General features: G+C 47.1%; 1 protein-coding gene across 2 annotated transcripts in view; it reads left to right on the forward strand.

The window, feature by feature from the left end:
- LOC146188023 (uncharacterized) overlaps positions 1-14,362 on the forward strand; it is a 109,634-nt gene extending 95,272 nt beyond the window's left edge. For both annotated transcript variants that reach the window (XM_084603607.1, XM_084603606.1), the window contains exon 9: positions 12,144-14,362. In XM_084603607.1, the coding sequence (XP_084459733.1) occupies positions 12,144-12,167 (24 nt within the window). In that variant the 3' untranslated portion in view covers positions 12,168-14,362. The remainder of the gene's footprint in view (positions 1-12,143) is intronic.
- Positions 14,363-20,545: the final 6,183 nt, after the last annotated feature.

The following is a 20,545-nucleotide window of genomic DNA, read 5'->3' on the forward strand; positions in this document are numbered from 1 at the left end:
ATTCACATTTAAAAAAGTGAACGTGGATAAGAAATCACCGTCAAACTTGCTCTCCAATGTGTAAACTGCGGGACACGTTGTCTTCGTAGAGTCGCCACGCGTTTGCGCCGATCAGACCTCGTTCATAGTCCTTAGTGAATGCACTTGCTTCCTGTGCAATGCAGAGCACTGAGAAGCAGCAAACAACTACAAATTACATTTCTTTTCCGCAATATACGTTCCTCACCGCGGTCCTGATGCGAGGATGTGGCAAAATGACGTACGTAAAAAAAATTTAAAAAAAAATGTCGCTGCCTGCATGCGACTCGCGCAGCTGAAAAAGGGACAACTGAATGTGCTGCAACTGAAAATCAAAATGAAAGAGGCGGCACTTGGACGTTGGAAAGCAAAGACTACATTCCTGGAGGTTTCTAGCCATTTTAAATTGTAAATGTGTGCATTGCACCAGTGAATGTCCGTTAAATAATCCCCTGTTTCTTTTTTGCTCTTTTCTCAAAACATGCATTGTCGACCACTTGCATTTTGCAGCCATAATATCTCTGCACCTATTGCAGATAGAGTAAGAATTTTTGTTTCAGTATGAAGCCAAATACATGGAACACACAATTTTGCAAGTAGATTTTTCAATTTATTGTTCAAAATTTTTAAAATGGCTTTTTTTTTTTTTTTGTGATCATTATAGTGCTGTATTTTGACCTTTGGACTTTTTTATGCAATAAAACAAGAAATAATAGCTAAATCAAAAGCTGCTTGCAACATTTTGTTCCTCATTCTTTCTAGTGTCCAGCAATGTGTTCATCTAAAGTTTTTCTTCAGTGGTCATTTTGTAATTGTTCTTGTAAGAATTAGACTAATAGGTGTAATTATCATGAAATAATTGAATCACAAAGGAAATAATTGCAGTTTAGGAATCCGCACAGAAACCTGCACGAACACACCAAGCATCAATTTTGATTGGTAAATAAGGAAAATAGTTTTAAGACCAGCCCTTAAAGGAGTATAGACACATATTTTCTTGGTTTTACGTTTTGTGCTTTTTAGTAATGTCCAAGGCATTACTGTACAAGGATCACCAGGTGGTGTCACCTACGGCCGCTGAATAATTTATAATCGAATTTACTTTCTCACCTGTTTCAGTTTGCTGCGACTTCGGAAGTCAAGTCTAAGTGATGTAGGGGATGAAAAAAGCAGCAATATAATCATACCTTTGACGTTTGAACTCACTACAACGCTAAGCCAGCTTGCCTCATGAACAGGGATCACAAGAAGTGAAGCGTCAGCGATTATATCGCCGGTTTTTTTATGCCACACATGGCGTAGACTTGACTGTGACGTCACATCAATCTCTCGACTGCTCAAACCGAAACTGATGAGAAAAGAAAATTCAATAAAAACTATTCAGTTGTCGTAGGTGAAAACCACCTGGTGATTCATGTACAAGAATTTCCTACATATCATTAAAAAAGAAGAAAAGTGCCACCAAAACTTTGTGTCTATACTCCTTTAACTCTAAGGTGCCTTGTGACTGCTGTGTCGTCGTGTATACTAGGCGAGTGTGTTGTTGTAAGTTAGCACAGCAGGGCTTGCTAACGACTGAATGTTAAAAGACTGTCAAAAAAAGGGGAATGGTGCTTTCTTACTCTGCATGGGTACCCACACCATGCTGTGAGAGAAGGAATGAAGGTGGTAATGCACGGAAGGACAAAGAGGGAAGTGGCAAAGAGCTAGGGGGTTCTTCATGCCCTGCAATATTTTGATATTGTTGCCACCAGTTGATATGTTATGCTGTTCCTCAAGGAGTCTAGCAGGTTTCATAATACGGCACGAAAGGGACACTTTGAGGCCTCTTCTCAGTATGAAGATAATTTGCATATTTACAGAAGCAAGAATGGATGCAGAGTGATGCCTCTTTACAACAGAGTGAGAGTAGAGTGAGTGGTGCATGTCTGATGCATTTCTGGGGGAGTTCCTTGCATCCATGCTCAGTGAAAATTTTTGCTGTTTGGTGCACTTTGTTGCGGTAGTCCCGGGATGCAGCGGGATACCATCACTCATGCAGTGTGGCATTTCATCATTGGACTTGCACCCTATGCGTCTTTCGCGGGTCTGGTTATGACACCGGGCATTGCACAGCACAGGAGCATTCTTTGCACTTCTCTGCAATCAAAACTCTGCTACCAAGTGCCAGCATTTGATCCTGTGACCCAAGCTTATGAGCCTCGCCATGGTTGGCTGAGTGGACTGCTCTCTGGACTACTTGAACTGGATAGCCCGAGTTCCCACATTTCGATGAAGGCGAAACACAGGTGCCCGTGTACTGTGCGATGTCAGTGCAGGTTAAAGAACCTCGGGTGGCCGATATTATCCGGAACCCTCCAGTACAGCGTCCCTCATACATAGCCTGAGTTGCAGTTGCAGTCCTCATTTCCATGCATCCGCGTTGCACCACATTTTCTTGCCATGACCCCTCTAATGCTTTCCTTCACTCGCACATGGCCTTTTTCCTAAAAATCAGAAACGCTTGTTGATTGTGATTGCGTCTTTGTTCAAGTTTGCTGGCACAACATCAGCACCGCGTTTCTCATGTTACGACAAACCGTGAAACGTCTTGCCGCTGGAACAGACACTCAGCTAGCTGCCTATGACGTGTGCATATATGCGAGAGGCTGTATTTTCGCAATGACAGAACAGTCCCGCCAAAGCAAAATGGAGGCACGATGTCGTGGTGGACTGCCACTGTAGTGCACGAAACTTGTCAGCCTTGCACGAGGCTTGTTTTTCAACCAAAAGCAAAATGGAGGCACGATGTCGTGGTGGACTGCCACTGTAGTGCACGAAACTTGTCAGCCTTGCACGAGGCTTGTTTTTCAACCAAAAGGTTTCGTTCAGAGACGCCTCGCAATCTTTTGCGCGCTTCTGTGCTGCCTCAGCTGTCCAGTGGCACAGCAGCTATGTATAGCGGCATCGTCATGTCTTCGCAACATTTGCTTGGTGTTGAATACATCAAAAAAGGTCCGGTTCCCGCCGCATCATGAAAGCATGCAAGATGTTTGCAGTGTTCACTGTGCCAGATGCCACTAGCTTAACGCATTGGTGCTGCTCTTGAGCATCACGAGGACAGCAGGGTGCTTGGGGCCAGTAGTGCTTAGCACTGTGCTGCTCCGAGATCGTCGCTAGGTCTGGTTTGTTTTGCATCAAAGCCTCTGCGAACTACGCTTTTGTATTGGCAGTAGTGTATGGCTGAATCATGGCACAGCCCTACTGTCAACCTTACTGGATAATTAGAAAAAGGCAAGATTAAATTTGACGACGAATTCGCAGTGGAGCTAGCATATTGTTGCGAAGAAGATCGGCAGTGGCGCAAGAGGAGCCCTCGCGCTAGGCCAGCCATTGAATCATCCTTCACCCTGTCACTATTTTGTGCCGTCTTCTTGCTTGTCGCCACGTAACAATATGCGTAGAAGCTTACCGGGAAAGCTTATCGGCGCGATTACATCTACTAGCAACTTGCTACTGGTCAACAATTCCCAAGAAGGGTTCATTCTTGACATGTGTTCACTCCATAGGTTATTATTTATGAGAGAGAGAGAGAGGCAGGCAGATGAAGAAGCTCCAGCCCTCTGCCTTAAAGCCAGCGCCATAAAGGTGCTGGCTTTGCGCGGACAGTTTGCAGGAGGTAAAGCGGTGCTGCCTCCGGCCGGCGCTTGAGCCCGCTGTTGCTGTGTTGTCGGACGACTTTCTAGACACTGAATTACAAATAACTCCAACTTCATTTATGCCGCTTGAGATTGGGCCTTAACCCTTTCGCTGTCGGGCGTTTCTGGTTGTGACGCACCCCCAGTGTCGGCTTGGTTTCAGGGAATGAGTATATCAAGAAACGAGCATAGCAATTTATTTTTTATTATTATTGCTATACAAATAACATAGCCAACGAAATATGCACAGTTCAGTGTTCTGAAGGTACTATTAATTAGCAGCAGCATCATCATAATCAGCCATATTATAAATTGGATAAATGAGGATAAGATAAGAAAAAACCGCCACACTTCTTGAGAGTCCAATTGCAAGCTCAGCTCATATTTATAATGAAAAGAGCCATCGGTCCAGTCTGCAGTCAAAGGTCTCGCGCGGACAGCCATCCAAAAGTAACTGCCCGCACATAGGGCGCACATCCGGTGGCCTGCACAACGGAGAGAAATGGCACGTTGTGAAATCAAGATGACGGATGGAGGTGGAAAGAGGCTAAAACAATCTCCTCTGCTGCTGCTAGCCGCAAGTAAGGGCGCAGCAAGACAGAGCTAAAGCAGCGATCGAGTCATGTGTCGACCTACTGGAGAGGCAACGACGCGAGCCCCAGAACGTGACGCGTCATAGCAGACATGCCAGCAGAGTAAAACTAAAATCCTGCAAACCTGCAGCAGGTGGCAGAACAACCCTTGAACCCGTAACCGCGCGCACGCACGCACGCACGCACCGCGAAAGGCGCGTGCCGCATTATCGCTTAGAGTGATAGAGTAGCGCGCGCGGACCGACCGCGCCCCCCAGCTAAGAAGATGGTGGAGGTGAGCGCGGTCGCTCCATACTCTTCAGTATATACGTACCAACACAATGCGGGACGGAAATACAATTTTGTAGAAAGATGTTACAGATGGCGCAGCCTATCCGAATGCGCCAGCGTCGCGCTCAGGCGCAAAGTTTTGAACGCACGATATAGAATGTACTTTGGTGACACTGTAGGGGGAAAGCGCGAAAGTGCACCAGTACGTTCGTGCAGTGAAAGGGTTAAATATTGTCACGACCTCAGAAACACCTTGAGGATACAGTACATCCACACCGGTTTATTTAAATCCAGAGCAAGGCGACAGCTTAACCGGTGGCGACACGTGAACCAAGAGCGGCGCTCGGGCAGAAGCCAGCGATTTCTTCGTCTTCAGTGGCAGGCTGCTGGCTGACATGAAGCATTAGACAATGTGGAAGCCATCGAAGGGCAGAGAGAGAAACAACTTTTTTTGCTCCAGATGTCTTGAATAAGGGCAGGTGGGTCCTGTGTGGCCCCCTAGGTGGGAGCGACATCCTGGTACCACGAAATAAGTGCAAGCTGTGTGTTCTTGTCTGGCTTGGTGAGCGGTTGGTGCCAGCTTTCCGCAGAGGGAGCTGGCAGGAGGGCCCTTGGGGGCGGGTTATTTTCGCATCCCCAGAGGATGTGCGCCTGAGTGGCAAGTTCTCTGTTGTTGCAATTTGGACATGCGGGGTCGTATTCACCGTTAGTAATTAGTGATAGCCTAGAGGGACTAAGAATTGAGTGTGTGTGTAATGTGCAGAGCAGGGTGGCTTGTGTTCAGTCGAGGTCGGGGTGGGGAAGCAGGAAAAGGTGTCGTGTCTCTTTGTGAAAATAGGTAATTTCGGCGAAAGTCTGGGGGGCTTCAGCGAGTGCGTCTGGATGCCTGAGACCGACTGCCCGGATTGTTGATCCTCAGGCAAGTTGGTCGGCCCCATCGTTTCCAGACTTGACTGCGTGGGCGGGTACGCAAACTAGGTTAATTTTGTGGTCGGGAGGGCAGCAGCGCAGGATGCGTGCAGCAGGAAGGCAGATGTAGCCTGCCGAGAAATTTAGAATTGCTCTTTTTGAGTCACTGAGGGCTCTACATGTACACGGGTCAGTGATGGCCAGCGCTATCGCTGTTTCTTCTGCTGCGATGAGGGAGGAGGCGCGCACTGTAGCGGCAGAGATAAGGATAAATTGCAGTGTGGTAGCACAGGCCACATAGATTGTTGTATCTTGCCTTGCCGCGTCCACATATGTTGCGTGCTCATCGGTATGGTAGGAGTCATCGAATTCTCTAGCTCTGTGCTGACGGCACGCGTCGTGTCGGCCAGGGAGCATGTTTTTTTGGTAGCGGTTTGACAACGAGGCGGCTGTGTACACATGTCTGGAGGGGGGCTGTGGGATGGGGATCGCCTATTAGGATGACGTTTAACTGGTCAAGGATGAGACGGCCGTGATTAGTGTTGTAAATGCCCAGTTGGAGGAGGTGTCGTGTGCTAGCGTATTGTGGCTATCTTAGGGCAGCCTTGTACATCGAGCGAATGATGCTGTTAACCGCCTCCTCATTTTTTCGGTGAAGGGCAGAGGCAGATGAACACCTTCATTAGCTCAAACACTGAAAGCGAGAGTAGCTGTTCAAGTGCGCACATTGTTTTTAGTTAGTGACAGCCTAAATTTGGTGCGTATTGAAGGACACACTCATGAAATTGGGGTAAAAATTTCGAAACACTATAATTCTCGCAAATGTGTGAATAATATATGGCTGTCCTGCTGTCAAGACTGCACAATTCTCTGCCGGACGAAGCGTAGCAGGTTCGCCAAACTCACTACGGAACGATTGCAGTCTGGTGCATCATCATCATCATCATCAGCCTGACTATACCCACTGCAGGGTGAAGGCCTCTCCCATATTTCTGCACTTAACCCGGTTCTGTGCTAGCTGCATCCGCTTGACCCCCGCAATTTCTTAACCTCATCCGCCCACCTAACTTTCTGCCGCCCCCTGCTACGCTTTCCTTCTCTTGGAATCCAGTTTGTTACCCTAAGCGACCATCTGTTATTCTCTCTTCGCACTCTATGTCCTGCCCATTCCCATTTCTTCTTAATTTCCACTAGAATGTCGGTAACTTGAGTTATTTCTCTGGCCCACTCTGCACGCTTCATATCTCTTAATGTTACCCCTACCATTTTTCGTTCCATAGCCCTCTGGGTTGTCCTCAACTTGAGTAGAACCGTCACTAAAGATTGTCGTGTGACACAACGTGAATGTCACTTGTTTAAAGTGACACTAAATCTGCTTATGTGCAATTAGAATTACTGAACAGCCAGCCTGTAGAGAAGATGTAATGACAGAAAATGCATGAAAACGAATAACATACGAAGTGTTACGAGCCAGCCGATTTCACTCACTGTTTGTGAGCCAAGAGCAGAGAGAGACAGAGAGGTTAAAATTTGAATGACTTAGCTGTACAAATTGGGAGATGCCCATAGGCAACCCAAGATAAAGTTTGCTTCACGACTCCAGCGCTCGGTTTCTGGCGGAGCAGAGGAGAACTACAAACCCTACGCGCAGCCGCGCAGCACACTGCTGTCTGCCGAGTCCGCACAGTCGGCGTGCCAGGCGCAGCCGCACGCGGAACAGGAGAATGAGGAGAAGAGGGAAAAGTCAAGTGCAGGCGCGTGCAAAGCCGGCACTCTATGCCAGTGGGGTTTCTTATTTTTGCTTTTTTTTGGTCAAGTGCAGGCGCGTGCAAAGCCGGCGCTCTTTGTCAATGGGGTTTCTTATTTTTGCTTTTTTTCGGTCCCCCAGCTGACAAAGAAGCTGGTTGGAAACTTTTTATATCGGTGCTTTGGAAAGCGAGAAATTATGATAAATTGATTGACATGAACATTATTTTCAAAGAGCGTTTGTTGGAAAGCTCAGACATCAAAAACAAAAAAACGAACGCGGATTTGCTACTTGAAGCGGCACCTCTTGTGTTAAGGTGTGAAAGAGTAAACAATGCGGAAGCCCCGATGCCTTTGTCCATGCTGTTCCTAGAATGAAGTGTCTAGCCTTCTCATGGAGAATCGTTGATAGCGACGAGTACTCCGGGTGCTGGTTGAGGAGCTTCCTTTCCCTTTGTAACTGCTCTCTTGAAAGGGGCCCATTCAACTCTTCGGGGACATACGTTTTAAGCAACCCCCCAACAAGGCCAAAAAAGTAAACATTGCCACCCATAATGACCCATTCGCTTCACCGGGGTGACAACTACACATAATGCTACCGGCGCTGTGGTGCCTGTTTTGGGCGCGTTTTAGAAGGCACAAAGCATGCCGCCTTGCCCAAATTTGGTTCGCTGCTGCGGCGCTGTCATCCGAAATCAATGACCTATCTACCTTTAACAATGAGGGGTTTCTAACGACCTGGGTCATTAGAAACCCCTCATCGGCAAGCCGAGGCATGCTATTTTTGCTGTAGTTTTCTCTCTCCACAAGACGATCACCAAGGAAATGCATGATGGCTTTTGGTGCCAGGGAGACAGTTCCCCAGGAAGACCTTTGTCTTCCTAGTTCTACAGCCACTCTCTACAATCCAGTTCAGTCGTCTGCTCAAGCGAGTACGCTGTGTTTGAGCTCCGGAAGCAGGATCGCATATGAGAATGCAACAATTGATTTAAAAGGGGGGCGCCGACAACCACAGGCTACCACAAGTTTTGCGAAAAAGCGGTCATTTTTTTTATTCATGTTCATTTTTTTTTCCCCTTCCCCATTGGTTATGACGGCCACAATGCGGCCGGAGGGAGAGAAAAACAACCGCGCACGTAAACACACGCCGGAATGCACACAAAGCAGTGCAGCGCCCCCTGGCTCAGGTTTTCTCCCTTATTGAACGGGTGATCATTGCATTGGGATAGACGTGCTAAGGAGGTTGGATCTATCAGTGAGTGTCCAAAAGTAGAAGTGCATTGCTAAATTGTTTGAAGCCTCAAGTAGTTTTGGAGCTGCGTATTAAGCCGCGTTCAGACTACGTGCGCATCCGTCGTAAGTATCGTATCTATTGCAGTGCGCATAGTGGCTGGAACTCCCGTTTACGTAGCTTGCGACCGCGCATGTTTACACTGGGCCGTTCGGTAAGATACGTTCTTTACGACCGGCCAATCAGCGCTCTCAACATGGCGCCGGTTAGCAAGCGGCTGATAGCGGAGGTGTAGGCTCTTCAAGCTCAAAATGAGATGTGAAAGAAAAGACTGGACACACAAATAAAATACGAAAAAGAGCAATGGGTATATTAAAAATTAACAACTCGATTATAAATACACTTCGTTTCACACACGCACGTTCGGACACAGTTTTCAAACGTCCGCTCACCGTGCTGACGCACCGCTCACTCCTTCAAACATTTCTTCACGTGCCCGTTCTCATTGTCGACGTATCGCGCACTCTTGCTCGGTGTCCCGTGATCGCACTCTCTCGCATCAAACCAGGCGTACAGTCCGCCTGCATCCCTGCTTGCGATTTTACCAGTGCCCCGGAGCGATCTTGGAGACGGGCCGGGGCAGTGACTCAAAGGCCATACTACTAACTCCAAACAACGAGCCGGGGCGCGCGGCAGACACGGAAACGTCCGCGGAACCTCGTCCCCCCTCAGAAAATGCCGTTTTCTTTTTCTCTTTTACGGTGAGCTTCTTTCAAACTTCGACGAGTCCGCACCAGCTCCGTTCTGCGGCCCGACCGCAACGTCGCCCCGCATCGGCCTTTTGCTGCAGGCCAACTGTTTCCTTACTTGTCAGCGTAGCCGATGGGCTGCGAGTATGCACGGGGATGAAGCGGGCATCCCCCGCATCCATAACCTCACTTTTCTAAACTAGAGGAAACATTTGCTTGTTGAGAGCTTGTTCGCGCATGAAAAAACGGATTGATAAACCACTTACTACTTTGACTCAGCGCACTGGCAATTTGCAGCCAGGCATCGTTTTGCACTTGTCTCTGTGCTATTTCAGCTACTCGTAGTAGAGAGCCGGCCTCTGCCGAACTTTTTTTTATGAGAGGCTGATAATTCCACAGCGAAGATTCCGCACTGCACATGATCAAGCTGCGGACAGACACAATCACCGACACAGACACAATCGCCGACAAAACACCAATAACACCGGCGAGCCGAGACACTGCAGCAGAGTAGGAGCGTTAGATGATGTCGCCTACTAGTGGTTTGCGCGCGAAATCTGGGAGGACCGGAAGCCCCGTGACCGGAAAGGGAAAACCGAAACGGCTGTGCGCATTGGTCGCGCGTAACAGACGTATCTGTGCTAGTCGTAAAAGTTTCTGGTCCTCCGACATTTACGCCCACGCTGGCTCCGTACGTTGCGCATTTTACGCTCAATACGACAGCAGTCTGAACAGACACGTTACGTTTTTTGCGCTTATGCTTACGATCCTTACGAACGATACGTGCGTTGCGCACGTAGTCTGAACGCTGCTTTACTATCGCATATGTAGTTGCTGGGTGTAAAACCAATTGGTTCCTCTCTGATGCTTTCATTGTCGGCATTAAACAGTGTTGTAGGCATTACCGAAAAAAGTGACTAAGTATGTTGCTCATTAAGCTGAAAGAAGAACACATTACTGCCCCATGTTAGTTACAAAAAAAGGGTAACGCGTTACCTTTACCAAAAAAAAAGTAACGCGCGTTACTTTGCTGTCACTCCACTCCATGGCCATAATTTTTAATCAGTGTGTCTTCGCTGCAAGAACTCGCCATAACAATTTTATAAAGCTTGTATTTCACATAAAATATCTAGTTCAAAGAATGATTTTACCCAAAATCATGATTTAGCAAGAATAATTTGCACGAATGTTCAGGAACTTTGCAAAGTTAAAGTAGCCTAAAGTTGCCTGTAAAGCTGCATGTGATGGCTTCTACCTCTGTGGCTCACAGTGAAGCCATTTTCTGAATGTGACATTAAACACAAATTGACACTTCATCCTTAATTCTAATTTCACAAAGAAAACATAGCTGAACTGTCAACAAATTTACATTAATTATTTACAAAATAATGTTATGTTCCCAAATGCTCAGCATGCTTCCACTAACAGAATAGGCGCGCATATTGTGTAGCACTAAAGGTGTGCTTAAATGGCATAGTTCTAAAAAAATATATCTGCTTATGTAAACAATTTTTTTTTTTTTTCACTTAACCCTATGATTACCACAAATAATATGAGTGTTTATTGTGCAGGTGTTCAAGGATGGCCTCGCAAGCTCAGGAATATAATAAGCAGAGATATAGCGGCAATTGCTGGTAGAAAGAAGCAAAACTTTATTATGAAACAATGTTAATAACAGTGCTAGAGTGTTACAGCAACAACTTTCTAATAACTACAACTTTGTGTTCAATTTAAGCACGTTTAAACAGAAGCTAGGGCACGTTGGTAATCCATTGTGTAGAACAAGACGAGTGCTGTCTTGTTGTCTTCCTTCGTCCCTGTCATTTTTTTTGCGCTGTTCTACACAATCAATTTAAGCACATTCATGCACATGTTTCGTACATTATTGGCATTCGGTCTTTTCTGTTTTGGTTTGGTTTGTTGGGTTTTACCTCTCAAAGCGACTCGGTGAGTGCATTGTCAAGGGCCGGTGATTCCTAGCATTGATGCAAGCTGCAGCAAGCATCGGCGAGAGCACCTGTAAAGTTTGTTTATTTGCGACATCAATTTAAGTACTCTAGGTTTTCTTCATTTTCTGAAGGAGGGTGGGGGACAATTGGAATAAAAAGTAACTTGTAACATGGCACATCACCTCACTGAAAGATAAAGGGAAAAAGCCAACATTTGATGAGGCCAAGAAAAAGCTTAGGAGATTTTTTTATATTGTAATCTGTTCTTTGTCTTCTTTACAATATATTTTTAATTTTTGTGTTAACCTGAATTAGTAATAAGTTAGCGTTAAAGATAATTGAATACAAAGTAGAAGGAAAAACAATTCGCCAGTGGTGAGAACCGAACTCACAACCTCGACAGCTGTCCAACCTTCTAGATTTTTTAAGTATTATTCTGCTATTAGGTTACCGAAAAACGTGTTATTGGTAATGCTGTTACTTGTAACATGTTCACTGTCATTAACTAAGCAGATTCCAAGTGCAGTGAGCTATGCACACAAGAAGCTTTGTCATACGAATTGGTCTTAGCTCACCTTGCTGGTGAGAGAGTTAGCTCTGCAGGGTTAGTGGGCATTATGCACTGCTCAAGAATCATTTAAAACTGTGCTTGAGCAAGCATATGGAGCTGAGTGGATCTGGTTAGCTGCCTGTCAGCGAGGCAAACACAAGCCAGCATGAAAATGTGGCAGGATATGTGTTGCAGTGTGAGAATGGGTGGTTTCTTGCCCCCATAATGATCAAAAGGTTTTGTGGTAGCCAGAGTTTTTAAAAAAGCACTACCCACCTTTGCTGGGGACAGCTGCATAACATTTCCTTGCGAAAAAAAAAAAAAAAATTATGCAGTCTCATTCAGAATCCAGTCTTTCAGAGCCAGGTCTCCTTCCAGAGCCCTTATTTGGCAGCATGAGCATGCCACACGTTTGCCGTAAGGTAACAAGGCGCCTTTCTTGTCTTTGCAGAAACCTAGCTCCCGCTTTTCTTAGGCTGTCAGAGGAAGGCCGGCAACATCCGCAGTGAGGGCCCGCTTTTTGCTCCCTGGAAGAGATCGGAAGCTGCTGAGGCGTCCACCGTCGCTCCTCAAAGAGTTTGTCTGGAGGCCCTGACTGATCCTCCTGCAACAAAACCCCCTTACCAGCATTCAGTGTAGACATGGAAAGCACGAGAGACGTTATGAAGGAAGTAGCAGAGCTGCCGGTTCCCACTGGATGATGCCATGGGACATCATATGGCCCGCCGCGTGTGTGGTCCCACGGGCATTGTTCGTAATATTCTGCTCAAAGCGTTTCTCTTCCTTTTTTTCTCCATTTCTCTCGGCTGTGCTACAGGAACAGTCTCCCAACCGTGTGCTGCCATTGGTGAAAGTATATATATGTATACATATATAGAGCCTGCAACGTCTTTGAAGCACGGGACAGTTCTTTGTGACTGCTTGTCTCTCTGTTCGTCGTTGAGGTTGCCCACTGCTTGTCAGCGCAGCATCTCCCGTGGCTTCGCTTTCTGCGTGTCCAATGGCAACGCAAGGTGGCAAATGCGTGTGCATGTGTGTGTGTGTGTGTGTGTGTGTGTGTGTGTGTAGGCGGGGAGCTAAAATGCGGGTTGTTTGCTCCCAGAGAGCGATATTATTTGTCTTTGGTGTGTCCATGCTGTCACTTTTTCTCCCCTACATGATGTGTGTGGGTAGAATACTCTGTGTGTTGACTTTAGTGTTTTCCTTTTCTGTTGCAAAATGTGTGTCCTTAGAAAGGCACGGACACTTTATTTTTTTAGATCTGTGATGGTTGTCAACATTATAAGCTGGTACCAACTCTGTAACACTGATTTGAATGTGCAGAGAACTTTTGTTTGATGAGATAGGTACCATTGCTTCCTTTTTGTTCTCGTTTCTGTTGGATTGTCTTCTATTGCCCCCAGCTTTTCTGTCGGGGTTATCCGAGGGTACTCCGAAAAAAAATATATATACTATATTCTGGAACTGCCTGTTGTCTGCTTTTGAGAAAAGCCAATGCATTTTCTTTTTCACGGTATGTTTTTGCATTTTTTTTATTTTTATGTTGCCAGAAACCTTTCGTTCTGCTCCTTTGGAAGTGCAATTGACAGAAATGCATGCTCATGATATGCCACGTCTTTTCAAAGTACACTGCATTATTAATTTGGGCACTTTTATGCACTTCGGCCCATGTTGGCTGAGAAAATAAAAGAAAAGGTTGTCGCATGGTGCCAAAACTTTTCTTCTAGGAATGGCAAACTATTCAGATATCATCACCATCCTCTTGGTGTTAGAGGGTCGGGGCTTTTGAGGTAGTGGGTGCAAGACTGTCTGGGTAATGTGCTGTCTCTGGTTGCTTGCCTGTAGTGCCATGTATGCAGAGCTTGTCGCCGTGTCCCTTTCCCCTGTGGTACAGCCCTCACCTCCCGCCTTATATTTGGTTTCAAGCTGCGAAGTACAGCAGGCAACAATAGGGTGATTAAGTGTGCCCCACCTCAGCGGTGGTGTACATTTAACAGTGCTCGCTTGCTTTGGAAGCTGTCTTGGGTTTAAAGCTACGAGAAAATATTACAGCTACTTACCTCTTTTGCCCATTATGTATTAGGTTTGTGCAAGAAACTTCGGGCTGTCGTGGCTTATGAGAAGTCCTTAAAGTGGAAGTTGTTTTCTCTGGGTGCACCCAGCCAAGTTTACTGTAATTCCTGTCTAGGCCTTTGGATGCACTGTTGTACTGCTGGGCCTTTCAGGTTTCAACAGCCAGTTTGCAGACATGCATAACCTGGGCTTCCGGTTTAATTTTGGACCGAGTCAATCACCCCTACCGCTTCAAGGCATCTGTTCTTTTCATCCTGAAATGGGTTTTGCAGACAGTGAAGTATTTCTTCACGCACGGGAATGGGGGGTTGAAGTGTGTTCCGCTTGGCCGAGAGAAAGAGACTGTGTGCCATTGGTTGTAGTGATTGTGCAGTGTCAGTTCCTTCCCCATACCCACTTACTTTCCTCCTGCCCTTTTCATAATGCATTGTCTTATCACGAAATGGTAGTCGCTGTTGGCAGCTGCCATGGAATTCCTGTCATTTATGTCTAATATGTTGATGTACATAGTTTGCTCGCTCTGAAGAGAACAAAGCTGTGAAAATAAAGTGGTGGCAGGCTGTGATGTAATAAAGAGAGACGAAGCTTGTCCAAGAACAGATCCTTTCTGCAGTTTCATATGTTGTCAGGCTAGGTATGCATGTCAGCAACGGTTTGAAAGCATGCTTTGTTGGAAGTGGTGTGGCAGATGGTGTGGATGTCTCGGGAAGAACACAACTATTTTAGCCGCCTGCCTGCCGAAAAAGAAAAGTTGGGTGTTCAAGTTCGCATTACTAGGATAAATTTCATATAGGTGAACGGCGCTTAGATTACTGTAATTCCTTCTGCTGTACTAGTGGCCTTCCACTGTTGTACAGTTGATTTACTACGGAGCAGATTTGGAACAGTACAGAAACTAGAAGTGACTGCACATTGCAAGTGCAGGGTTGCTCCCAGTCGCGATTTCCCGTTCCCACATAGTTCGGCTTACCATCACAGTTGCACCTTAGAAGTGTTTCTATATGCTAGTTTCGGACTCCGCGCTGCGAACTGGGGCTCTTTGAATAATGATTGAAGTGCACGTGCCAAAAACTGATCTGGAAGCTGTTTAAGCATTTCGAAAGGCAGGTTAGTATTTGACTCTCGAGGAAATAAACTGTGCAAGCACTGGCAAGACTCTTCGCAGTAAAGTGATCGGATCGGTTTGCAGAGGGATCGAATGTCAGTTTACAATGCATGGTCTGCAAAGGAAATAACTGTCACGCTACAAGCTATGCTGAAAAACCGACAAATGCAAGGTTTTTATTTTTTTTTTTACTGTAGAACACTGCATCGGTGGCACAATGCTAACGGATACTGCGATGTGCGGGTCGCCACCGAGTTTCGCCGCTTATTAGAATCCCGGCAATGCGCGCTTGCACTTGCAGCGTACACTCGATAGTTCTATGTATACCACAAACACGGCCAAAATCACCAGTTCAGTCGCAGCGCTTAGTGGGGAGGAGTTAGCTAGCAACACGGGGTTCCGGCTTGTAGCCGATGCGTTCGTGGACGCTCGGTTTCTTCGGACTGGAGCCGGGAGAGTCCGCGTTCGAAGCGACGCCTTTGCCGCTACACGAACCGTCGAGTGTACTACACACTGTCGTTCCCTTGTCGTCCCACTCCTTTTTGAGCGCTTCGTACTCCTGCAAGTCGTCGAGCTTCAGCTCTATGCGAGTCGGCTGCCGGCGATACATGGCTTCCAGCAGTGGTCGCGACGATGGTTTCGGAGTAACGGGCTGCAATGCGTATCCAGCAGACCTAAAAAGCACCAAGCCAAGCGCTACAACGAACGTTAAACACTGTCGACTTCGCTCATAGAAGCCGTTCCCAGTCCATTGCCGGCGCCATGTGTATTAGGTTGAAAGGTTGAAAGACGAAAGCCACAGCCCCTGTTTCGTACCTACAATGGAGGTTTTGTTTTACTGTTTTATTTCTATTTGGTGTAATTAACAAAAAAAAACTAGCGTCTGTCTTTTTTTTTTTTTGCAAGCGCTTGTTTGTGTATTAACCACGGCGGAAGGTATTAAGGTATTAACTCTTTGGATATAGTGCCTAGAAATATACTGCATGGCTAGTGTGCTCAGCGCGCGCGTTTCGTCCGGAAGGGGGAGGTTCCCGCCGCGATGACTACGCGGAGAGGCCGCAAGGGGCGCTGCTGGTCGAGTGGGGGCGTGCGAAAGCTCGCGAACTCCTGTCGTCTGCTACCGCGCCGGTGCCGCGCAGCCTCGCGCGATTGCTTAGGACGTGTGAAATCAACGTTTGACACGCATCATCTCTTGGATGTGAAGCTGAAAGACGCTAAACGTGAGCAGAAACATCCTAAGATGTTAAAGGCTAAGCGGCAATGCAAAGAGCGCACATGTTTCGTGCCGTTGTGTCGAAGCGGTTACCGGTCCAACGAAGAAAAGGTGTCTGTTTACTGCACCGGCGGACCCAGCACGGCTTGCTGAATGGGAAAATAGAATCAAGAGGACAGACAGAAGGCTGACACCGAAGGCTGTTGTCTGTGAAAAACATTTCGAGGTCGAATGCATCGAGAGATCTTTTCAGGTTACGGTGAACGGCGTCGTGAACGAACTCGCCCGAGAGAAGCCACGCCTGAAGCCCGATGCTATCCCTACAATATTCAAAAATTACCCAGTTCATCTTGTGCCTATGTAAAAAGGAGGGTGCGGAACATTTGCGACCAAGGACCGGCACCTAAACAACGGAAGCGAAATGTCGAGCTGGTGGCTCCCGAGTTGTGCTCCGTCGTCGATGGGAATGATGCGCGAGTTGACCCCGGTTGCGTTACTCGTGTAGGTGCATCAGAGGAACTCCAGAAGCAGTCCGATTCCGAGCAGACAAACATTGATACAGGACTGGTGTGTCATAGCGAAGCGATACTGCAGTCTCCGTGCCCAAGTGATGTTCGGCACCCATTCGATGGAATTCTGATTCCGGTGACATAGATGAAGTTGCCTGCTACGTTAAATGGCGCTTTGACTTATGCCTGTTGCGAGACCGAAGCTGGTGACTTCTCAAAGCTATTCATCGAAAGAATGGTGACTTTTGGAAAACCTCTTGAGCACGGTTCTGTAATTTCCACAATTTACTTCCGAGGAAGAGAAAAGGAAAAGTGCGTGCTTACAGCCCGCCATGAGGCAGAGACATTGATTAAAGAAATGGCTCTGCGTGCCCTCTGTAATGGATGTGGCATGATTCCTGTTGGAGGCAAGCACACCTCATACAGAAGCATGTACTTTGCAGAAAAATGCTTGCTGACCACCGATGGGAAAGGAGAGTCATGCTTGCACTGCAAATATTTACGAAAGCTCTCGCAGAACAACACGTACAGAAGGAAAAAGACGAAAGGTTCTTGCAGTGACAAAAAAAAATTCAAGAATTGTACTCGTGCTTTGAGAAAGACGAGGAAAAGCCTGGCTAATGCTCAGCAGCAGGTTGCTCAAATGAAGGAGCAAAACAATGCACTGAGTGAAGAAGCTCTTGAGGCAAAAATACATACACTCCCGAAAAAGCAGCAGTTAGCTGTGAGAGCTTGTTTCCTGGCCGCAAAACGAAACTGTCTGAGAGGCATGCCTTATGATGATGCCTGGATTGTCGAATGTCTACTAATGAGATTATGATTCTGCCTGGACGAAAATGTTTGCAAAAATATCTGCAACGATTTAAGGGTGGTTTTGGTCTGAATGCGAATGTTTTTACGGCTATAAGCGAAAAGACCAAAAGCATGGACACGTTCAGCCGTCATGGGGGCCTTCTTGTGGACGAAATTAAACTCTCGGAACATCTCAATGTGCAGGCAGCGGGTGAGTTTCAAGACTACTTTCAAAATGTCATTATTGTAGATTTACATTAATTCTGAAATTCAGGTAGAAAATCAAAACTGCATTTTATTCGATCCAAATTCACGGCTCATTTTGACAACGGTGGACTTGTCTACCCTAGTTCCGCCCTGTCCACTGCAGTCAAGCTAATCGAGGACGAATTCACCGCCTTCTTCAGTAAAAATATTCTGCACGAACAGAGCTTGCTAGATTTTGCCAAGTTCACTCTCACTGCCGCAGCTTGGCTGCTCTATCCATGGGAAACAAGATTTGTCTCAAGTGGTGAAGTTTTATGTTTTGTTAAGGTTAAGGTTTTTCGTTAAGGGCCTGAACAAGGACAGAGAAGGCCAAAGGCATCGACAAAAACTCCTCAAGTTGCGCCGCTGCCAGTAGCATGAAGTGTGAATAAGTCTACTTTGTCACCTCTCTGTAGCAGCTGATTTGTTCTTTGATACTGTACAATGTTTTGCGAATAAATTACATTACGTTTTTTTGTCTGCAGAAAATGGAGACGACCAGAATTTTGGCTTCATATTTTTGTGTTTTCAGATATCTGTAGATGTCATGTGTGTCATGCACGTAATTAACATTAGCTTGACTTATTAAGAAAGATAAGCTTAAGAGCTGCTGTAAAATATTGCTTTTTAGAAGCTTGTTTATTTTGATGCAGATGAGAAACAGGTCAAATTGTTGGCATGCTTTGGTCATGCCATCCTGTCCGTGCGCCATCGAGCTTCTGTTCACATCTCGCTATCTGGTAAGTAGGCTAGTAGAATTGTAAGGAAGTTGCTGAGATTGGTGGAGTAATAATAAGTCGAGGTTGTAACATTCTAGGTTTGTTTATTTGCACATTTGGGAATACAAGTATTGCCCACGAGGCAAGACAAAAGGAGGTGCTGAACCTCCTCACTGGATCTTGACTTCGCCTGGTTACAGCAGCAGGAGCGGTATTGCCTCATACAAAAAAAAAAAAAAAAGAAACTCTATCTTCGCTGTCATTTACACAACAGAAAATATCCAAAGAATGTAAATTTGTTTTCAAATGTCAATGATTATTTAAAATTTATCGCAGGGTCATTTTAAATTTCACTGCCGTAAAGTTCTTGATTTCAATGTTTTAATTTCCATTGCAACGAGACATCTCGTACGATGCTTTAGTAACAGAAGAAGGACCTTTTTGTCATTCTTTTTTTTTTTCACTTCAAGTATCTTCGAATGAAGGCTATGTGGTAAAGGGCTTGGACTTTCTGAAATATTTTTGCTCTCGAGAGCTTAGTAACTGACAAAAAAAAATTGTTGGATGGTTACTGTCGAGTTTTTTGCCGATGAAAGCAAACTGCTAGAACACGCCAACAAATCGATCTCCATATGATAACGCAAAATGTGTGCACTATGAACGACCTCGCTGAAACATTTTTGTAAGAGCGAGCCAAATACAACGTAATTGTTTACTTCTTGCTGCTCCGAGAGCGCATATCACGGCGCGAATTGAACGCAGATGCACCCACCTACACGATGATGATGATGATGATTATGTGGCAATCCCTTTGCATCGGGGGGGCGCACGATGTGCACCCTAGCCGTTTACATGACATAAGTCTTAGCATATACACACACACAGCCACACACAGACCACTTAAACACAGTCGGGGGGTGCGTTCGCTGGAGTCACCGAGTTCGCCTTCGGCTTGCGCTGCTGAGTCGACCCCCACCACTGTCGAAGTCGGCTTTTTGTTGCCGCCACCGCCGCGTGCGGAGTGTCACCGTCAGAGGCGGCGAAACCCAGCGCCTGCAGTAGGGTGGTGCCCTCTGGGTGTCGCGGTGCCAATTGCGGGCAGTGGAGGACCAGATGCTCTATGTTCTCCTGCTCCCCACCGCACGTTTGGCAGCGTCCCGCCTGAACCACCGGAGACTTGTCGAACCTCTGCCGGTACAACAGAGTGCGCAGCGCCCCAGTACGCGCCTCGAGGAAAAGGGCGCTCCCACTGCCGTTGTCGTACAGCTTCTCCGGGGCCGGGGCGGTCTTGTGTGTGCGGTAGAGAAGCAGTGTTGACTTCGCGCACATTGCTGCGCGCCACTGCTCCGTCTCCTCTTCTCGGACGCGCTCCTGTACCTCCCTGGACCACTTCCGCTCGCTTGCCTCCTGCACCGGTTGCCTCAGGAGGCCAAACTTGCGGCTCAGCGTGTGTAGGCGCGCAGTCCAGGTTGTGCGGATACCTTTGAGATACAGGTAGCGGAATATTCGGCGTGCCCACCTGCAGTCGGGCATAGTCCTCAGGCGGCCCTCATAGGCAAGCTTACTGCGCGCCTCGCGTGCCTCAAACGAAGACCAGCCGAGTTCGCCCTGTATGGCCTCGACTGCAACCCGGCCATGGCAGCCCAGTGCCACTCTGCCCACTTCACGCTGGCCACGTTCCAACCATGATCGGGTTTTGGCCGATAAGCAGAGAACCGCATTTGCAAAAGTTAATGCAGGCACATGAACAGCTTTCCATAGTTCGCGGACCAGCATATACCTATTGCAGCCCCACAGGCAGCGTCGGCGTAACATGTTGCCCGCCCTGCGGCTGGACTGCCGAACGTGGTCTTCGTGAGCCTCCAAAGGCACAGGCGCCGATCCGATGAGTACACCTAGGTACCGGTACTCGGTAGCCCGGGGTATGGTGTCACCGTTGGGCAGGGTCACCTCAGCCCCACTGGGCGGGCTCGAGAATTGCAGCACTGCGGACTTCCTGGCGTTGAATTGAAGGCCCAGTCGGTGCACACAGGTGGCGGCCAGGGTGACCAGTTGCTGGAGGGTGTCCACATTCTCTGCCAGCAGCACCAGGTCGTCGGCGTATGCAAGGCCTGGCAGAACCCACACTTCCGGCATTCCCTCGTACATATGGGGAAACGGGAAGCCCAGCCCTGACTCAAGCAGGGTTTGCTCAAG

The sequence above is a fragment of the Amblyomma maculatum genome, chromosome 5 (assembly GCF_055883805.1).
Source record: "Amblyomma maculatum isolate TAMU_Amacu chromosome 5, ASM5588380v1, whole genome shotgun sequence".
NCBI lineage: Eukaryota > Metazoa > Arthropoda > Arachnida > Ixodida > Ixodidae > Amblyomma > Amblyomma maculatum.